This window comes from Boleophthalmus pectinirostris, unplaced genomic scaffold (genome assembly GCF_026225935.1).
Source record: "Boleophthalmus pectinirostris isolate CB_2022bp ecotype Guang Dong unplaced genomic scaffold, ASM2622593v1 HiC_scaffold_19, whole genome shotgun sequence".
NCBI classification, from domain to species: domain Eukaryota; kingdom Metazoa; phylum Chordata; class Actinopteri; order Gobiiformes; family Gobiidae; genus Boleophthalmus; species Boleophthalmus pectinirostris.
In genome coordinates this window covers 26,660,361-26,672,902 of record NW_026571140.1, presented here as the reverse complement: position 1 = coordinate 26,672,902, position 12,542 = coordinate 26,660,361, and the positions used below count along the sequence as shown (strand labels likewise).

At 36.9% G+C, this 12,542-nt stretch overlaps 1 protein-coding gene across 1 annotated transcript; it reads left to right on the top strand.

Moving 5' to 3' along the window:
• The first annotated feature begins 3,448 nt into the window (after window positions 1–3,448).
• LOC110173019 (ephrin-B2a-like) lies at window positions 3,449–12,539 on the top strand. Its single transcript, XM_020938993.2, has 5 exons — window positions 3,449–3,569; window positions 4,073–4,350; window positions 6,340–6,432; window positions 9,793–9,894; window positions 11,911–12,539. The coding sequence occupies exons 1-5, from the start codon at window positions 3,463–3,465 to the stop codon at window positions 12,300–12,302; spliced, it is 972 nt and encodes a 323-aa protein (XP_020794652.2). The 5' UTR covers window positions 3,449–3,462; the 3' UTR covers window positions 12,303–12,539.
• The last annotated feature ends 3 nt before the right edge of the window (window positions 12,540–12,542 follow it).

Sequence of the window (12,542 nt, the reverse complement as noted above, 5' to 3'; positions counted from 1 at the left end):
TCATGTTCTCACAGCCCTTCCTTTAGATCATGTGATGTCAGTGCGGTTTCCTCTCTGAAGCAGCTCTCGGGAGGCGGCTGTTTTTGGGGACAGTGGCTGCTGGAGAACACAAACATGGATTGATAGCGCGAATATATGAGGGGATGCACCGAGTCTTTCCAGAATCAGAGCAATATGACTCGTCATCACCATTAAACAATACAAGAGTATTCTCAGGCAGTTTGAGAGGAGGAGCAGAGCACACTCATTTGGTGAAAGGAGGTCTTTCTCAGAAGCCCCTAAATGCCACACCCTGACCCTATAACTGAAAGTGTAACTCATTTGTGGACTACAGCGCACTCATCCTGAGGTCCCAGTGCAGGTGCCCTGATGAGAAGGGGTCTCTCTTGTTTTCATGCCAGTGATGAAATGATCAGAACTGTTACCCAAAACTTCTCACTATTATACTGTTGTAGATTCAAAAGTCAAAACTTGAAGTATAAATTCAAATTACTAAGGGTACTAAGGGACACATTCTCTCTGCAGTGACTGTATTGCTACTGAATACTTTGTCTTTTTTAACTAGACTAACGAGACATATCAGTGCTCAAATCACCTACTCATTCTGGCCATCAGTTCAACTGTTGGAAAGACCATAAGTTTTCATTTCAAACTGATCTTGATTATGGATTTTGTGTGGAGGCTCCCCCTATGACAAAAACATGTTAAATACAACTTTGTTCAGTTTTAAGGTTTGCCTTGACTGTTTTGTAACACATTTGGCATCTGGTACAAATATCTTGCTTAAAAAACTAAAAAACATTTGTATGTGTCACTTTGTCACAATTCATGAATTGGCTCCAATTATATGTCAGTTAAAATTGTAACTGTTAAAAGTAACATTTTGTTGATTCCTGCATAATATTGTGCAAAATCCACCTAAAGTTTCATGATGTCAGTTGTTCAGCCTACTCCTTCATCACTTTGACGTTTATGTAAAAAGCCCAGCTCAGTTCAAATGCATGATATTTGGTCCTGTCCTCTATGTGGGCTGCATTTACATATGAGATAAAAGCATCTTACTGCAAACGAGTGCGTGATTTCTTTTGCTATACTCATTCTGTTAAAAGGGATTTTTACATGAGTCATACACAGGGGCCGCTATATAAGACATGTGTTGCCTGAACGCTGTTTACTTCTAAATGAGAGAGACAGCAGAAAGAGGAAGTACCGGATGACAACAGGTGAGTGAAGCCATAGACATACTATGAACACACTACACACAATAATTTACACACATTTCCTGAACAAGAGCTTTGGAACGCTTTTAGACTCAGCTGTGACATCCTGTGTGGCTCTTCATGCTGTTATATAATGGGATTACACTCTCTTGTGGTTAAACAAAATGAGCCTAAACTACTCCACTGGCACTGACTTATACTTATGGTGTGGCCAAAAAAGAATAAAAACAAAACAAACAAAAAAACAATGTATGTCATATGCTGTTCCTAAGCCTGCATTTTTCTAGAGGATTTTAAACTTGAGCAACATTTGTGTAATTTTTAAGATAATTTTTAGGCTTTCATGAATTAAAAAAATAAAATTTTCTTTAATTTTCTTGTGTCTCAAATTACAAATGAAATTTCAATGTTCAGGTTGCAAATCTCAACTCTTAGATGAAGTTTTTATATAATTTTGTCCAACTTTAACAACATCTAGGATCACATTATTTTTTTTTTTTCAAGTAAAACCATAAAATGCCTTTTCTGTTGTGTCTAATGAGTATTTGTGTCACCCCCTGCAGGAGTGAAGTCAGAGGTGCACCCCAGGTAAACCCGTGGACCGCGTGTGAACTGTCCCATGGTGAAGTTAATGCTAAACGTGATAGGGGTTGTTCTTTCCATACACCTGCCATGTGAAGCATTAGCCTCACCGTGGGAGATTTCTACTCAGAAGAAGTCTCTCATCATAAAAGTCTGGTATCTGCCCATGAAAAATGTCGTGATTTAAACAAACCATCTATGATTATTCAGTTTCCCTTGTTTCAATTGTTGATTTAACCATCAGATGATGAAACAGTCAACTGGTCAATACAAGACAAACAGATTAATCAACATTCACAGTAAACAGGCATTTTTAAGTATTAGTTTTATTTCATAGGAAAAGTCGGTTGCAGCAGTGGAAACAACCATAACATTTAGAGGAATAACAAATGTCGAGGAATATATTGGCCTTAAATTCCATGATGCTGGAAGTATTATTATGTAATCTAAGTCTCATCTCATCTGAACTTCAAAATATAACATGTTGCTGTTGATTGTACTCTTTGGCTGTCACTTCAATTACACGTGCTTTAATTGGTGTGCAGAGGCCATTTTATTATAGTCTATAATATTAGTCAGAATTAGAAAGGGGTTTTCCCTCCTGTTTCTCTGTATTACTGTGAGCCAGACGGCATAATGGATTATTATCTGCCTCTGTGCCGTGGCTAATTCACTCTCTGTGGTTAAATTGGCACCACCAGAAATGAAGGCTGCTGCAATTAGAGACGCAAATGGGGGTCAGATAGGGAAATCAAAACATATAACATTTAGTCAGTATTAATAAGTGGCACACTAGTGTGAAAGCTAAAATAGCCTGTTAATCTTATGCAATGTGATTTTAAATGCTGTTTTATGCAATAAAGTTATGGATGTTAACCTCTGACTTTGGCTTTTATTTTATATTATATATGTGTTTATCTTCACTGTCTCAAAGAGGTGCCCTTTTCTGGACATGCTGTAGAGGTCGAGTGACTAAAGCCTGGAGCAATATAATCTTTTAAACCATTTCAGTTCAGATTCTTTCAAAATGAAGGATTAGCCGTGGTTTAAAAAACAGGATTTACTAGGTTGTAAGCTATCAATGATATGTAGCCTATCAATTCCACATGCTTTTACAAAAAGACTATTGCAATAAAATACAGAATTTTATTAGAAGTTACATCTAACATTTCAATTTTAAATGAAATTATTGCTACAAGGTTGTTTTAAACACATTATTGTACATGGGACCGTAATTTATTAAATGGCATAAGTCTAATTTATGTTATTTAATCTGCAATTACATTTTCGTTTAAACTTGGGAATCGTGTAGCCTAAAGCATTCCTCAGATTTCTCCTCGTGTCCCCTCTCCCTCCTCCAGCTTACACAGTGTACAGTGGATGGGCGGACCGGCCGGTCAGCTGACTGCTGAAATACTCCTCACTCTGCCCCCAATACATGGATATCGTCACGGGAATGATTTTCTAGCCAATTACGCACAATGTGGAACATTTCATCCGCGCGCGGCTCTTGGAAGACTCCGCGCGGATCCCTCTCCAGGATGCGCCTTGTCCCGCGCGCGCCGGGAGTCACTGGAGACATGCAGAGGCAAAAGACTGGAGCGCGCTCCGTTTCATGATCCCGACGAGTCGGAGTCAGAGGCTCGCCCTGGTTCCTGTGATGGGGACAGTCTCATGGCGCTGCGGTCCCGTCTTGGTCCTGACTCTGGTCTGCTCCTGTCTCGCCATCACTCTGGAGTCCATCCACTGGAGCAGCTCCAACACCAAGTAAGTGCGAGGAACAGGTGCGCATCCGAATGGACTCACAACTTCGCCCTGATACTGCTATGCGTAAAAGATGCGTAAAAGGACAATTTGGCTCCGAACCAAAAGATTTGCAGCGGTATTTTTTATTGATTCATTTGCAATCCCGGTTGCATTATTGAACTATACTGTTTGTTATTATAACATATAAGTCCATGTTACAATATACAGTGTACGTGTTGTGCAGTGGGACCCTGCCTTACCCTGCCAGATAATTTTATGCCAACCATTTGCTTTGGAAAAGTGTTTTTCCAGATTAGTACTTCCACTTGGCTCTGCCAATCTTATCGCTCTACTGTGTAAGAGGATTCACCACAAAATCTTACAGATCCTCATATTCTGCAGTTGGTCTGTAGCTTTCAGTTTGGCCTTAATCACACAAGTTCCAAAATGATACTTTGCTTCTCTTGGATGTTTTATTTTATTGTCAGTGTCTCTTGGTTAAAACTGTTTATTAATTTTCTCAGGTTTGTCCGTGGCCTAGGTCTGACCCTCTACCCACAAATTGGGGACAAAATGGACATTGTGTGCCCCAGATCAGAGCCAGGGCAGCGGGAGGAGTTTTACCGTGTTTACCTTGTGTCCCGCAGACAGATGGACACATGTGTTATAGAGAAGACGGACACTCCTTTACTAAACTGTGATAAACCGCACAAAGACGTTAAATTCACCTTCAAGTTTCAGGAGTTCAGCCCAAACCTTTGGGGCCTGGAGTTTCTCAAAGGGAAGGACTACTACATCACATGTGAGTCCAACTGCATTGCTCTGTCTTTCATTCAGTATTTTCAGCGGGTGTGAGTGGTCTGTGCTAAATCCATCTTTTAAATGTGCACTATGTAACTTTTCTGATGGAGAATAGGTTACCTGCTAGTCTCCATGGAGATGTTATTGCATAGCCTGAAGTGTTACACGGTGGCATCAGCAGGTCAAGTTACAAGCCAGATCTTTGGAGAGGGTACCCTGCTGACAGTAACAAGGCATGTATTTTTCAAGGTATTCTTGAGCCATAAAATAATCTAACTGAACAAACGCAACATATACATTTAATGCCATACTGTGGAACAATGGAAGGAAAGCAATATCATCGCCCTGGTGGAAAGTTGGCAGCGGACCAGCATTTATGGACATTTAGCTCACTTCAAACCAAAACAAATAATCTATATTCTGTTTCACTTCATCTTATTCATTAATTTTGTTTAAGCCAGGACAGGTTTATTATTATACAGTTTGGACCAGCAACTATGTGCCTTAGGTGGGAACTGAACATATCTGAAAGCAGTGCAATATAGGCTATTTACATTTTCCGTTTATTTGGTTCCTGAAAACTTCACTCACTGAGATTGTGGTTGGTCAGTCAAAATATTCATATCCTCCCCTAGAATTTCATGATGCTTCCAATAGAGCTATGCAATTAATAAAATCAAGCACCAGCAGTTTCAAATTGATAAAGTATGGGGCTTTTAAACTTTAAAAGGTTAATAGCTAGTCCTGCTAGTTAAAGCATCTTGTTTGGAGTAGAGTTCAGAATATGGAGAAGTAAATTTAAATTACTATTACTACTTCTGTTCAATGGCACTGATTAAAAGTCTTGTTTATGAAATAACTGAATGTGATTATTTTTATCGCTTCCCATTGTGTTTCAATTTAATGGTCTAAAATAAATTATGCATAAGTGCTGTACAAGCTGCTACAATTTGCTCTAGATTCAAATCAATGACACCAACCCTTTTGCTACTGTTGGAATAGGAAGTGGTCCTCTTTAGCTCCCTCTCACCATGTCCCTTCACGTTACCATCACTTAGTTAAGCCTTGTTTTTTTGGTGCTCTGTCTTAATGGCAACTGATGCGTGTGATGGAGGCGCGTACAGAAGAGAGCTGTGGTTGTGTCCAGTGCCATTCCTAAAGCTTACATGACCCAAATCACTCAGGGCTAGTACAGCATCAGGCAGATTTGATGCGAATTTTCATGGCAACGAAGCTTGTAGCCTCTGAGTTGTTGCTATGTGACCTAATTGCGAGTTACTGGTGATGGCAGGGGTGACGCAGAGTTGAACGTAGATGGATGTATGAATGCTTGTGTTATCTAGATAACACTTTTTTTTTCTAAAACTAGTTCTAAGGCTTGTTTCTTTGCATTAATGGGACATTTTGGGTTATTTTTTGGCTATATGATACGATTTAAGCTGTAAAAGTTTGAAGTAACCACTTCTATGACTCATTACAGAGGCAAACTAAGTACTTAAGTGTTTCATTCTGCTATTTATTTATCACAGCTGATGATTTTTTTTAAACAATATTGTACATTTGAAAGTTTTTATGGTTTAATCTGGTCATCTGGTCTTCAGTTACTGTGTCAGTGGCACAAATTAGTTTCAATATTATCGTTTATCATCTTTATTTACTTAAAGGTGCATTGTGTAACTTTTCTGGTGAAGGGTCTGTCAAATGCTTTTAACAGACCCTCATTTCACCATATGGTATTGATATACATGATATACATCATGGAGATCAGATCTGCGGAGAGGTGACCCCGTTCACAGTCAGAATGCCTGCTTTTCTAGGTATAGAAAGAGCTATAAAACCATCTGATATTGAATAAATGTAAATGTAAGGTAGTGCTGGTAGAGAAAGTGGAGAGATCCCCCCAGCCAAAAAGTTATATAGCACACCTTTAAGTTTGTAAAGATTGCATTTCTTCCAAATATAATTTAATATTTTCTGTTTGCTTGGTCAGCCACCTCCACAGGCTCTCTACAAGGACTGGACAACATCAACGGGGGAGTGTGCCGGGCCAAGTCCATGAAGCTAGTGCTAAGAGTTGGACAGAGTAAGTCACTTGTATCCAAAACACAATTATTCATTTATCACTTTTTTTTTTTATTGTGCTGTATAGGTCTGCTCAATTAAGGAAAAATCATTATCACAATTATTTTGGTCAATATTGAAATCACTATTATTCAAATTATTTTTTAAAGATGCATTTATTCAGTATTTATCTAAAAAATAAATAAATAAATAAATAAACTTGTTATTGATAATTTATGCAAAACTTTCAAATTGAAAACAAATATAGGCTACAAATATGTACCTTTGAGCAGTTTCAATGTATAAAACATAAAGTTAATAAATTATACTTTGAACATGAAATAAGGCATAGGAAAACATAAACATCTCCAAAATAAACTATATATCCAGCTGTTCTATACTCTCTATATTTAAAAAAATAAAATAAATATACTTATTTATATATTTTTAAAAATCCCCAAATAAACTTTAAGTTTTAAATCGCTTCAACTCGATTATGAGTTTGGAGATTGTTTGACACACAAATTGAAATCAAGATCAAAATTCAATTAATTGTACAGCCTTTGTACTGTACTTATTTAAGTATTCACAAAACACAATTATGCTGTCTCAGTTGGGTTATTATGTGTATAAAACTTTCTAACTCTGTACTTTTGACCTCTTCAAACCTGTTCTGAAATACAAATATTTAGGTCTAGTTTACTTGATAATGTTTCATGTCTCAAATGTTAAAGGTAGACTGATGTAACTTTTGGATGATGGTAAAATAACCTGCTGGACTCCATAGAAATCTTATTGTTTTTCTTGAAATGTTCCACTGTATGGCATTAAGTTGATCTATGCTGCATTTATTCAGTTAAACATGTTTTTATTGCTCAGAAAGCTCATAAAAAAACTGCATTCTTATGTGAGTGGGGCCACCATGTAACTTAGCCTGGTGATGTCACTTATTTGTCTCCATGGAAATAAATAAGTCTAAGGCCATAGTCTGGAACATTCTTGGCAAATCAGGAACATCTCCATGGAAACAAGCATGTGGTGGACCCTTCACTAAAAGTTACTTAGTGCCCCTTTATTATAAAACATAAATTATAAATCTAATCACCATTTCAATGCTTGCAAGAAGAATTACAACCACACATTCTTCAACATTCGTTCAACACTAACTTAGAGTGTACTGAGTTGACATACAGTGTTTAAGTCAGATGTCCTTCCTGACACAGTCCATTTGTCTGGAATTGGGAGCCTTTGGATTCATTTGTGGACACACTGACGTAGATCTGGTTCCCTTAATGCAAACTATTGGCAGCTTAAAAAAGTATTATTTATCATGTGATCAGTGGATTTGAAGAGGTCAAAACGCTTCACCTTTAATGCAGAAGTATGTGTGCTACAGTCATGCGCATTACAGTTTAATCTTATCAATCATCTTACATTTGTACTACACTGGACATAACCCTGACAGTCTGTAACATTGGGTGCAGTATCCTCCATGCTGTACTACTGATTTTAAAAACCGATGCAGTAATTTTATCCCTGCGATAGGAAAAAGTCTCGATATACATAATTCAGGAGTTTGACTTGGAGATGAAAAATCAGCATTTTGTGAGTTTCAGTTCTGATCATGAAAGCATGTGGCTGTTTGCTTGCTGTGTTTACGAATATCACTGCTGTAAACCAGTATTTAGATTAGAGGAAACATTAATAAATCAGACTTAGCTCTGATACTCAGCTTGGGGTAAAACTGAAAGCCAGTCTTTTCAATATTGGAGAGGTTGTGCTTTAGAAATTAATTAAATTATACTTTTGTCATCTACATTTAATCACAGATATTTATTTATGGGGCCCACATAATTCTATGAAGGAGAACCAATTAATAAATAATAAAAATTTACTGGATCAAGTCAGCCAAAGCCATTTACTTTGCCATATTCATTTACTCCATATTCGGTATAGCCAAAGCTGTCCAGGGGTAGACTGACAAAAACAAGACTGCCAATCTGAACCATCACCCCCTCCAGGGACCAATCACTTACTTATGCACACACCACGTTCATATTAGCCCAGGTGAGAAGTGTCTTGCTTAAGGACACAACAATATTGCACACTAGATCCACAGTTTAGTTTTTCCAGGAGGAAGTAACTAACCAACTACATAGGCCCAAGGTAGGGATGGGTGATCTTCATATTTTTGTATTATCCTGATGGTAGATGATATTGTTGCTTTATGATGTCAGAAATGTGCTGAAACAAGTTAGCAAATGGTGTGGTTGAGGTTTAAGGAACACACAACAGTTGAATGCACTGTAAAATTAACCACAAAAGTACATACATGTGTTTCCCCTAGTTATTTTACTTTTAAAGTATTCAATTTATCTTGTATGTTTCTAATTCGTTTGATAAATCTCTCAACTTAAGCATTCAGGAATTTAAGATATTCTGTAACATTGCCACACAGAGCCAGCTCTATCAAGGTCAACCACAATTGTATTTTACAGTTCAACATGAGATTTCTGTTTCTTTGTAGTATGAAGATTCCCAGTTTGAGCATTGACCTGGAAACAGCTTGAACTGAAACATGTGAACAATCATTACTATGCATCTTCATTGTCTTTCTATAATATGTAATGTGTTTCTATGAATGAGATGTAGGCATTGTCATTTAGATATCTCAACAAGACTATTTTCTGATTTCATTCTGTGCTTTCCCCATATTCAAAACCACTGAATAAATTGAGTACTTTCATTTATGTTTTGGTGGAAAAAGTTATGATTTAGACATTTTCCAAGTAAGAAATAGTAAATGTTCCAATTCTGACCTGAAAAGAAACTGCACCTGTTTTAGAATAAGTGTTTTACTATATTTCTTTGAATAAAATGCATGCTACATTGTGGTGTTACGCATCATGTGGTCACGAGAAGGGAAAGAGCACAAAGCCCCATTTAGACATGATCTTTAAAGGTCCTATATGTCACAAAATTTACTCTTGTGAGCTTTAAAACATGTTAGAGTGTTTTTACCACATCAAAAACATAACCGGAGTTGTGTTTTGTTTCATTCACACATGTTTGAGTAACACTTTATTACTAGTCTATCTACCTTTCCAAAGCTTCCTTTTACCTTTTAATTTAGTAGAGATTGACATTTCTAGGGCTGATTCTTGTGAAGGTGTATGGAGTTTAAAAACACAGTGGACCTGTATAATGTTTGAGAAAAAAAATCTGTCTAAATATGCAGGATTTGTGTGTTACACATGTGTGAAACAAAACAAATCCATGGTATGTTTTCAATAATACGGGTGCTTTAAAGTTTAAAAACACTGCTCATAACATAATTATGTAAACGGATATATATAAATAAATCAGCTGAATTGTTTTTCAGACTCTTCGGAGCCACTCTCTACACTTCAGGAGTCTCCCACCAGATTCCCACCCACTCGACCAAAGTCCAAGGCCAAGGAACCAGACCCCAGTGATGTCAAGGGTAAAGCTGTTTGTATCTACAGCAATATAAACTCACCAGGGTTAGTTTTTAGTCTCATTCTCTGGTTAGAACATGAGAAAAACAGCCTTTAGCCTTTAAAATGAGTAAGATATATGTTACATGTGAGTAAATATATGCAGATTTATTCAATTATTTATTAGTCAATGTTTACCCAGTGTAGAAAACATACTGATGAGTCACTGCACATAGATACTCAAATCTAGCCAAGTTAAGATTACTTGAATTAAGAAAGTTTTATCATGATCTGAGCCAATTTCACTTGAAAAGTAAAATTATCTACCAGTGGATCAGGACTTTTTGTACTTAAAATATGAAAATAAATCTTGCTACACTTAAGATAAGAATAGGATGAAGAAACAAACTCAAATGCTGCTTGAATTAAGAAAAACACTTATCAACTGGTAGATAATTTTACTTGTCAAGTTGAATCTGCTCAAATAATTTAAGTGTTTTTAACCTATTATTTTTTGCAGTGTAGTGTTATAATTTTGTAACAGTATTAACATTTAAGGGTGCACTGTGTAACTTTTGCGGTGGAGGGTCCGCCATATGCTTGTCGCCATGGAGATATTGTTGTTTGACCTTCATTATTACACAATATTTAAAATAAATTTGGTAATCCCAATGGAGACAGGTTAATGGTCAGATCTATGGAAAAGCAAGTCTGTACATGGTAAGAATTCACATTCAGAGTATTTTTGAGCTATAATTGAACAAATGCAAGGGTGATATGTTTAATGCCCTACTGTGGAACATTCCAGGCAAAAAAAAAAAAAAAAGTTACACAGTGCACCTTTAAGCAGTGTGTTTGGCTGTCTGTAAGTGGCAATGTGATTTTACTTCTTTGATGGCATGTATGTACATTATGTTCAGATTACACTGTTTTTCTAACCGATAAATGTCGCAGTTATCATTAAAGATTAAATTATCTCTAAATATGGGAAAACAAAATTGACTGTCTTAATGTAGTGGCACAAAATTAATTAAAATGTTAAGTCTGTGTAAATTTTTTTCTACAATATCAGCCACTTTATCCGCAAATTCCTACTTTCTCTTGTTTCTTTTTTACCACTTCACTTTAGTTGCCCAAACAAGTGAACACTTCTCATCACAATACCACATTAGCACAGCTTTTACACACTAACCAGGCTGACCACAAGAGAGCTGCACATGAATATAAAAAATGCTGTTTTGAAGTTTGTGATCATGACTTGTGGCTAGTGAGGAATATTCATGCCACAGTATTTTCACATATACTGTAGGCTTTTAATACTGGGTGATAGGACTTGACAAATTCTAACTAAGGGTCACAGTGAAACCACAATTTATATATTATAATATTTTTTAATACAGTATATTGTTGTTGGGAATATTTATATCATGGCATTTTGACATTTTGGCCTACAGGGCTTGATAAGACAAATATTACAAAGGATAACAGATAAAACGACAAATAAATATAGCGTTTTATATTATGGGGTGTAATTTTGTAAAGTAATAATGGTCTATGTTATATTTAATCAAGTTATTTTTATTTGTTACTACTTATTTATATGTTTATGATAATACAACAAGCAAAATGTTTTGTTTTGTTTAGTTTTTTTTAAGCTGGGGGAGAAAATAAATGAGAAACAACTCATATGTTCTGATTTTGTCAGATAGAAGATCATGATGTTAATTCACAATCTAGTTATTTTTAACGCAGATACTGATTCTGACAATTTTGCAATATAGTTTTAAACAATCAACATGAATACAAACCTGAGAAAAAGACTTTAAGAAAAAGAAATTATCGGACCAAAGCTTTGTGCTGAAATGTTATCCATGATTTAAAAAGTTCTGGACATCAATCTGAGTGTGCAATGAATTTTTTTTTCACTTGTAAGTTGCTGTCCCTTCCATTTGCACCTCTATAGGAACTTCGGTGTGCGTTTTCTGTTTCATTTGTCCTAATTTTTTTGTCCCATGCTTGTTCCCCTCTTGTTGTAATGACAGACTTTGCCTCAGAAGCGGGACAAACCAACCCCAGTGGCGCTGATGGCTCTGATCCAGGCCTGGTCGTGTGGCTGGTGTCTGGCGGGGTGCTCCTCCTTCTGGTGGCCTTCATCGTTTCGTTTGTGGTTTTGTGGAAGAGACGTCGTGGTCACTGCGTCCCAGATGGACCTCAGTCTGCCTCTGTGTCCCTCAACACTCTGACGGTGCCCAAACGGGACAGTATCAGCAGTGACATGGGCTCTGACCGCAGTGATGTGGTCTTCCCTCTCAGGGCGTCTGATAGTATGATCTATCGCCATTTTGAGCGTGTGAACAGCGACTATGGCCCACCTGTGTATATAGTACAGGAGATTGCCCCACAAACTCCTACTAACATATACTACAAAGTCTGAAGTCCATCTGCACATATCAGTACTCCAGACACTCAGGTGACTTTTAGTTTTGTACATTTTTATTGTTAAAAAACTGGTTTGACAGCTGTCTGTGGCCATACTAGCACCGATGTCATCAACATTTCCTGGGGGTGTGATGCTAACTGAAGGCACTGCTCTGTCTGAGGCTTTGTTTTAGAGTTTTGTTTTAACACAATTTGACCAGGAATAACTGACTTAGTTAAAACTACAGGTGAGATG

Excerpts from the sequence above, each read along its gene's own strand:
- LOC110173019 (XM_020938993.2), top strand. The coding sequence starts at position 3,463 with ATGGGGACAGTCTCATGGCGCTGCGGTCCCGTCTTGGTCCTGACTCTG. Across the intron at positions 4,351-6,339 it reads GAAGGACTACTACATCACAT|CCACCTCCACAGGCTCTCTA; the intron begins GTGAGTCCAACT and ends TTGCTTGGTCAG. Across the intron at positions 6,433-9,792 it reads AGTGCTAAGAGTTGGACAGA|ACTCTTCGGAGCCACTCTCT; the intron begins GTAAGTCACTTG and ends ATTGTTTTTCAG.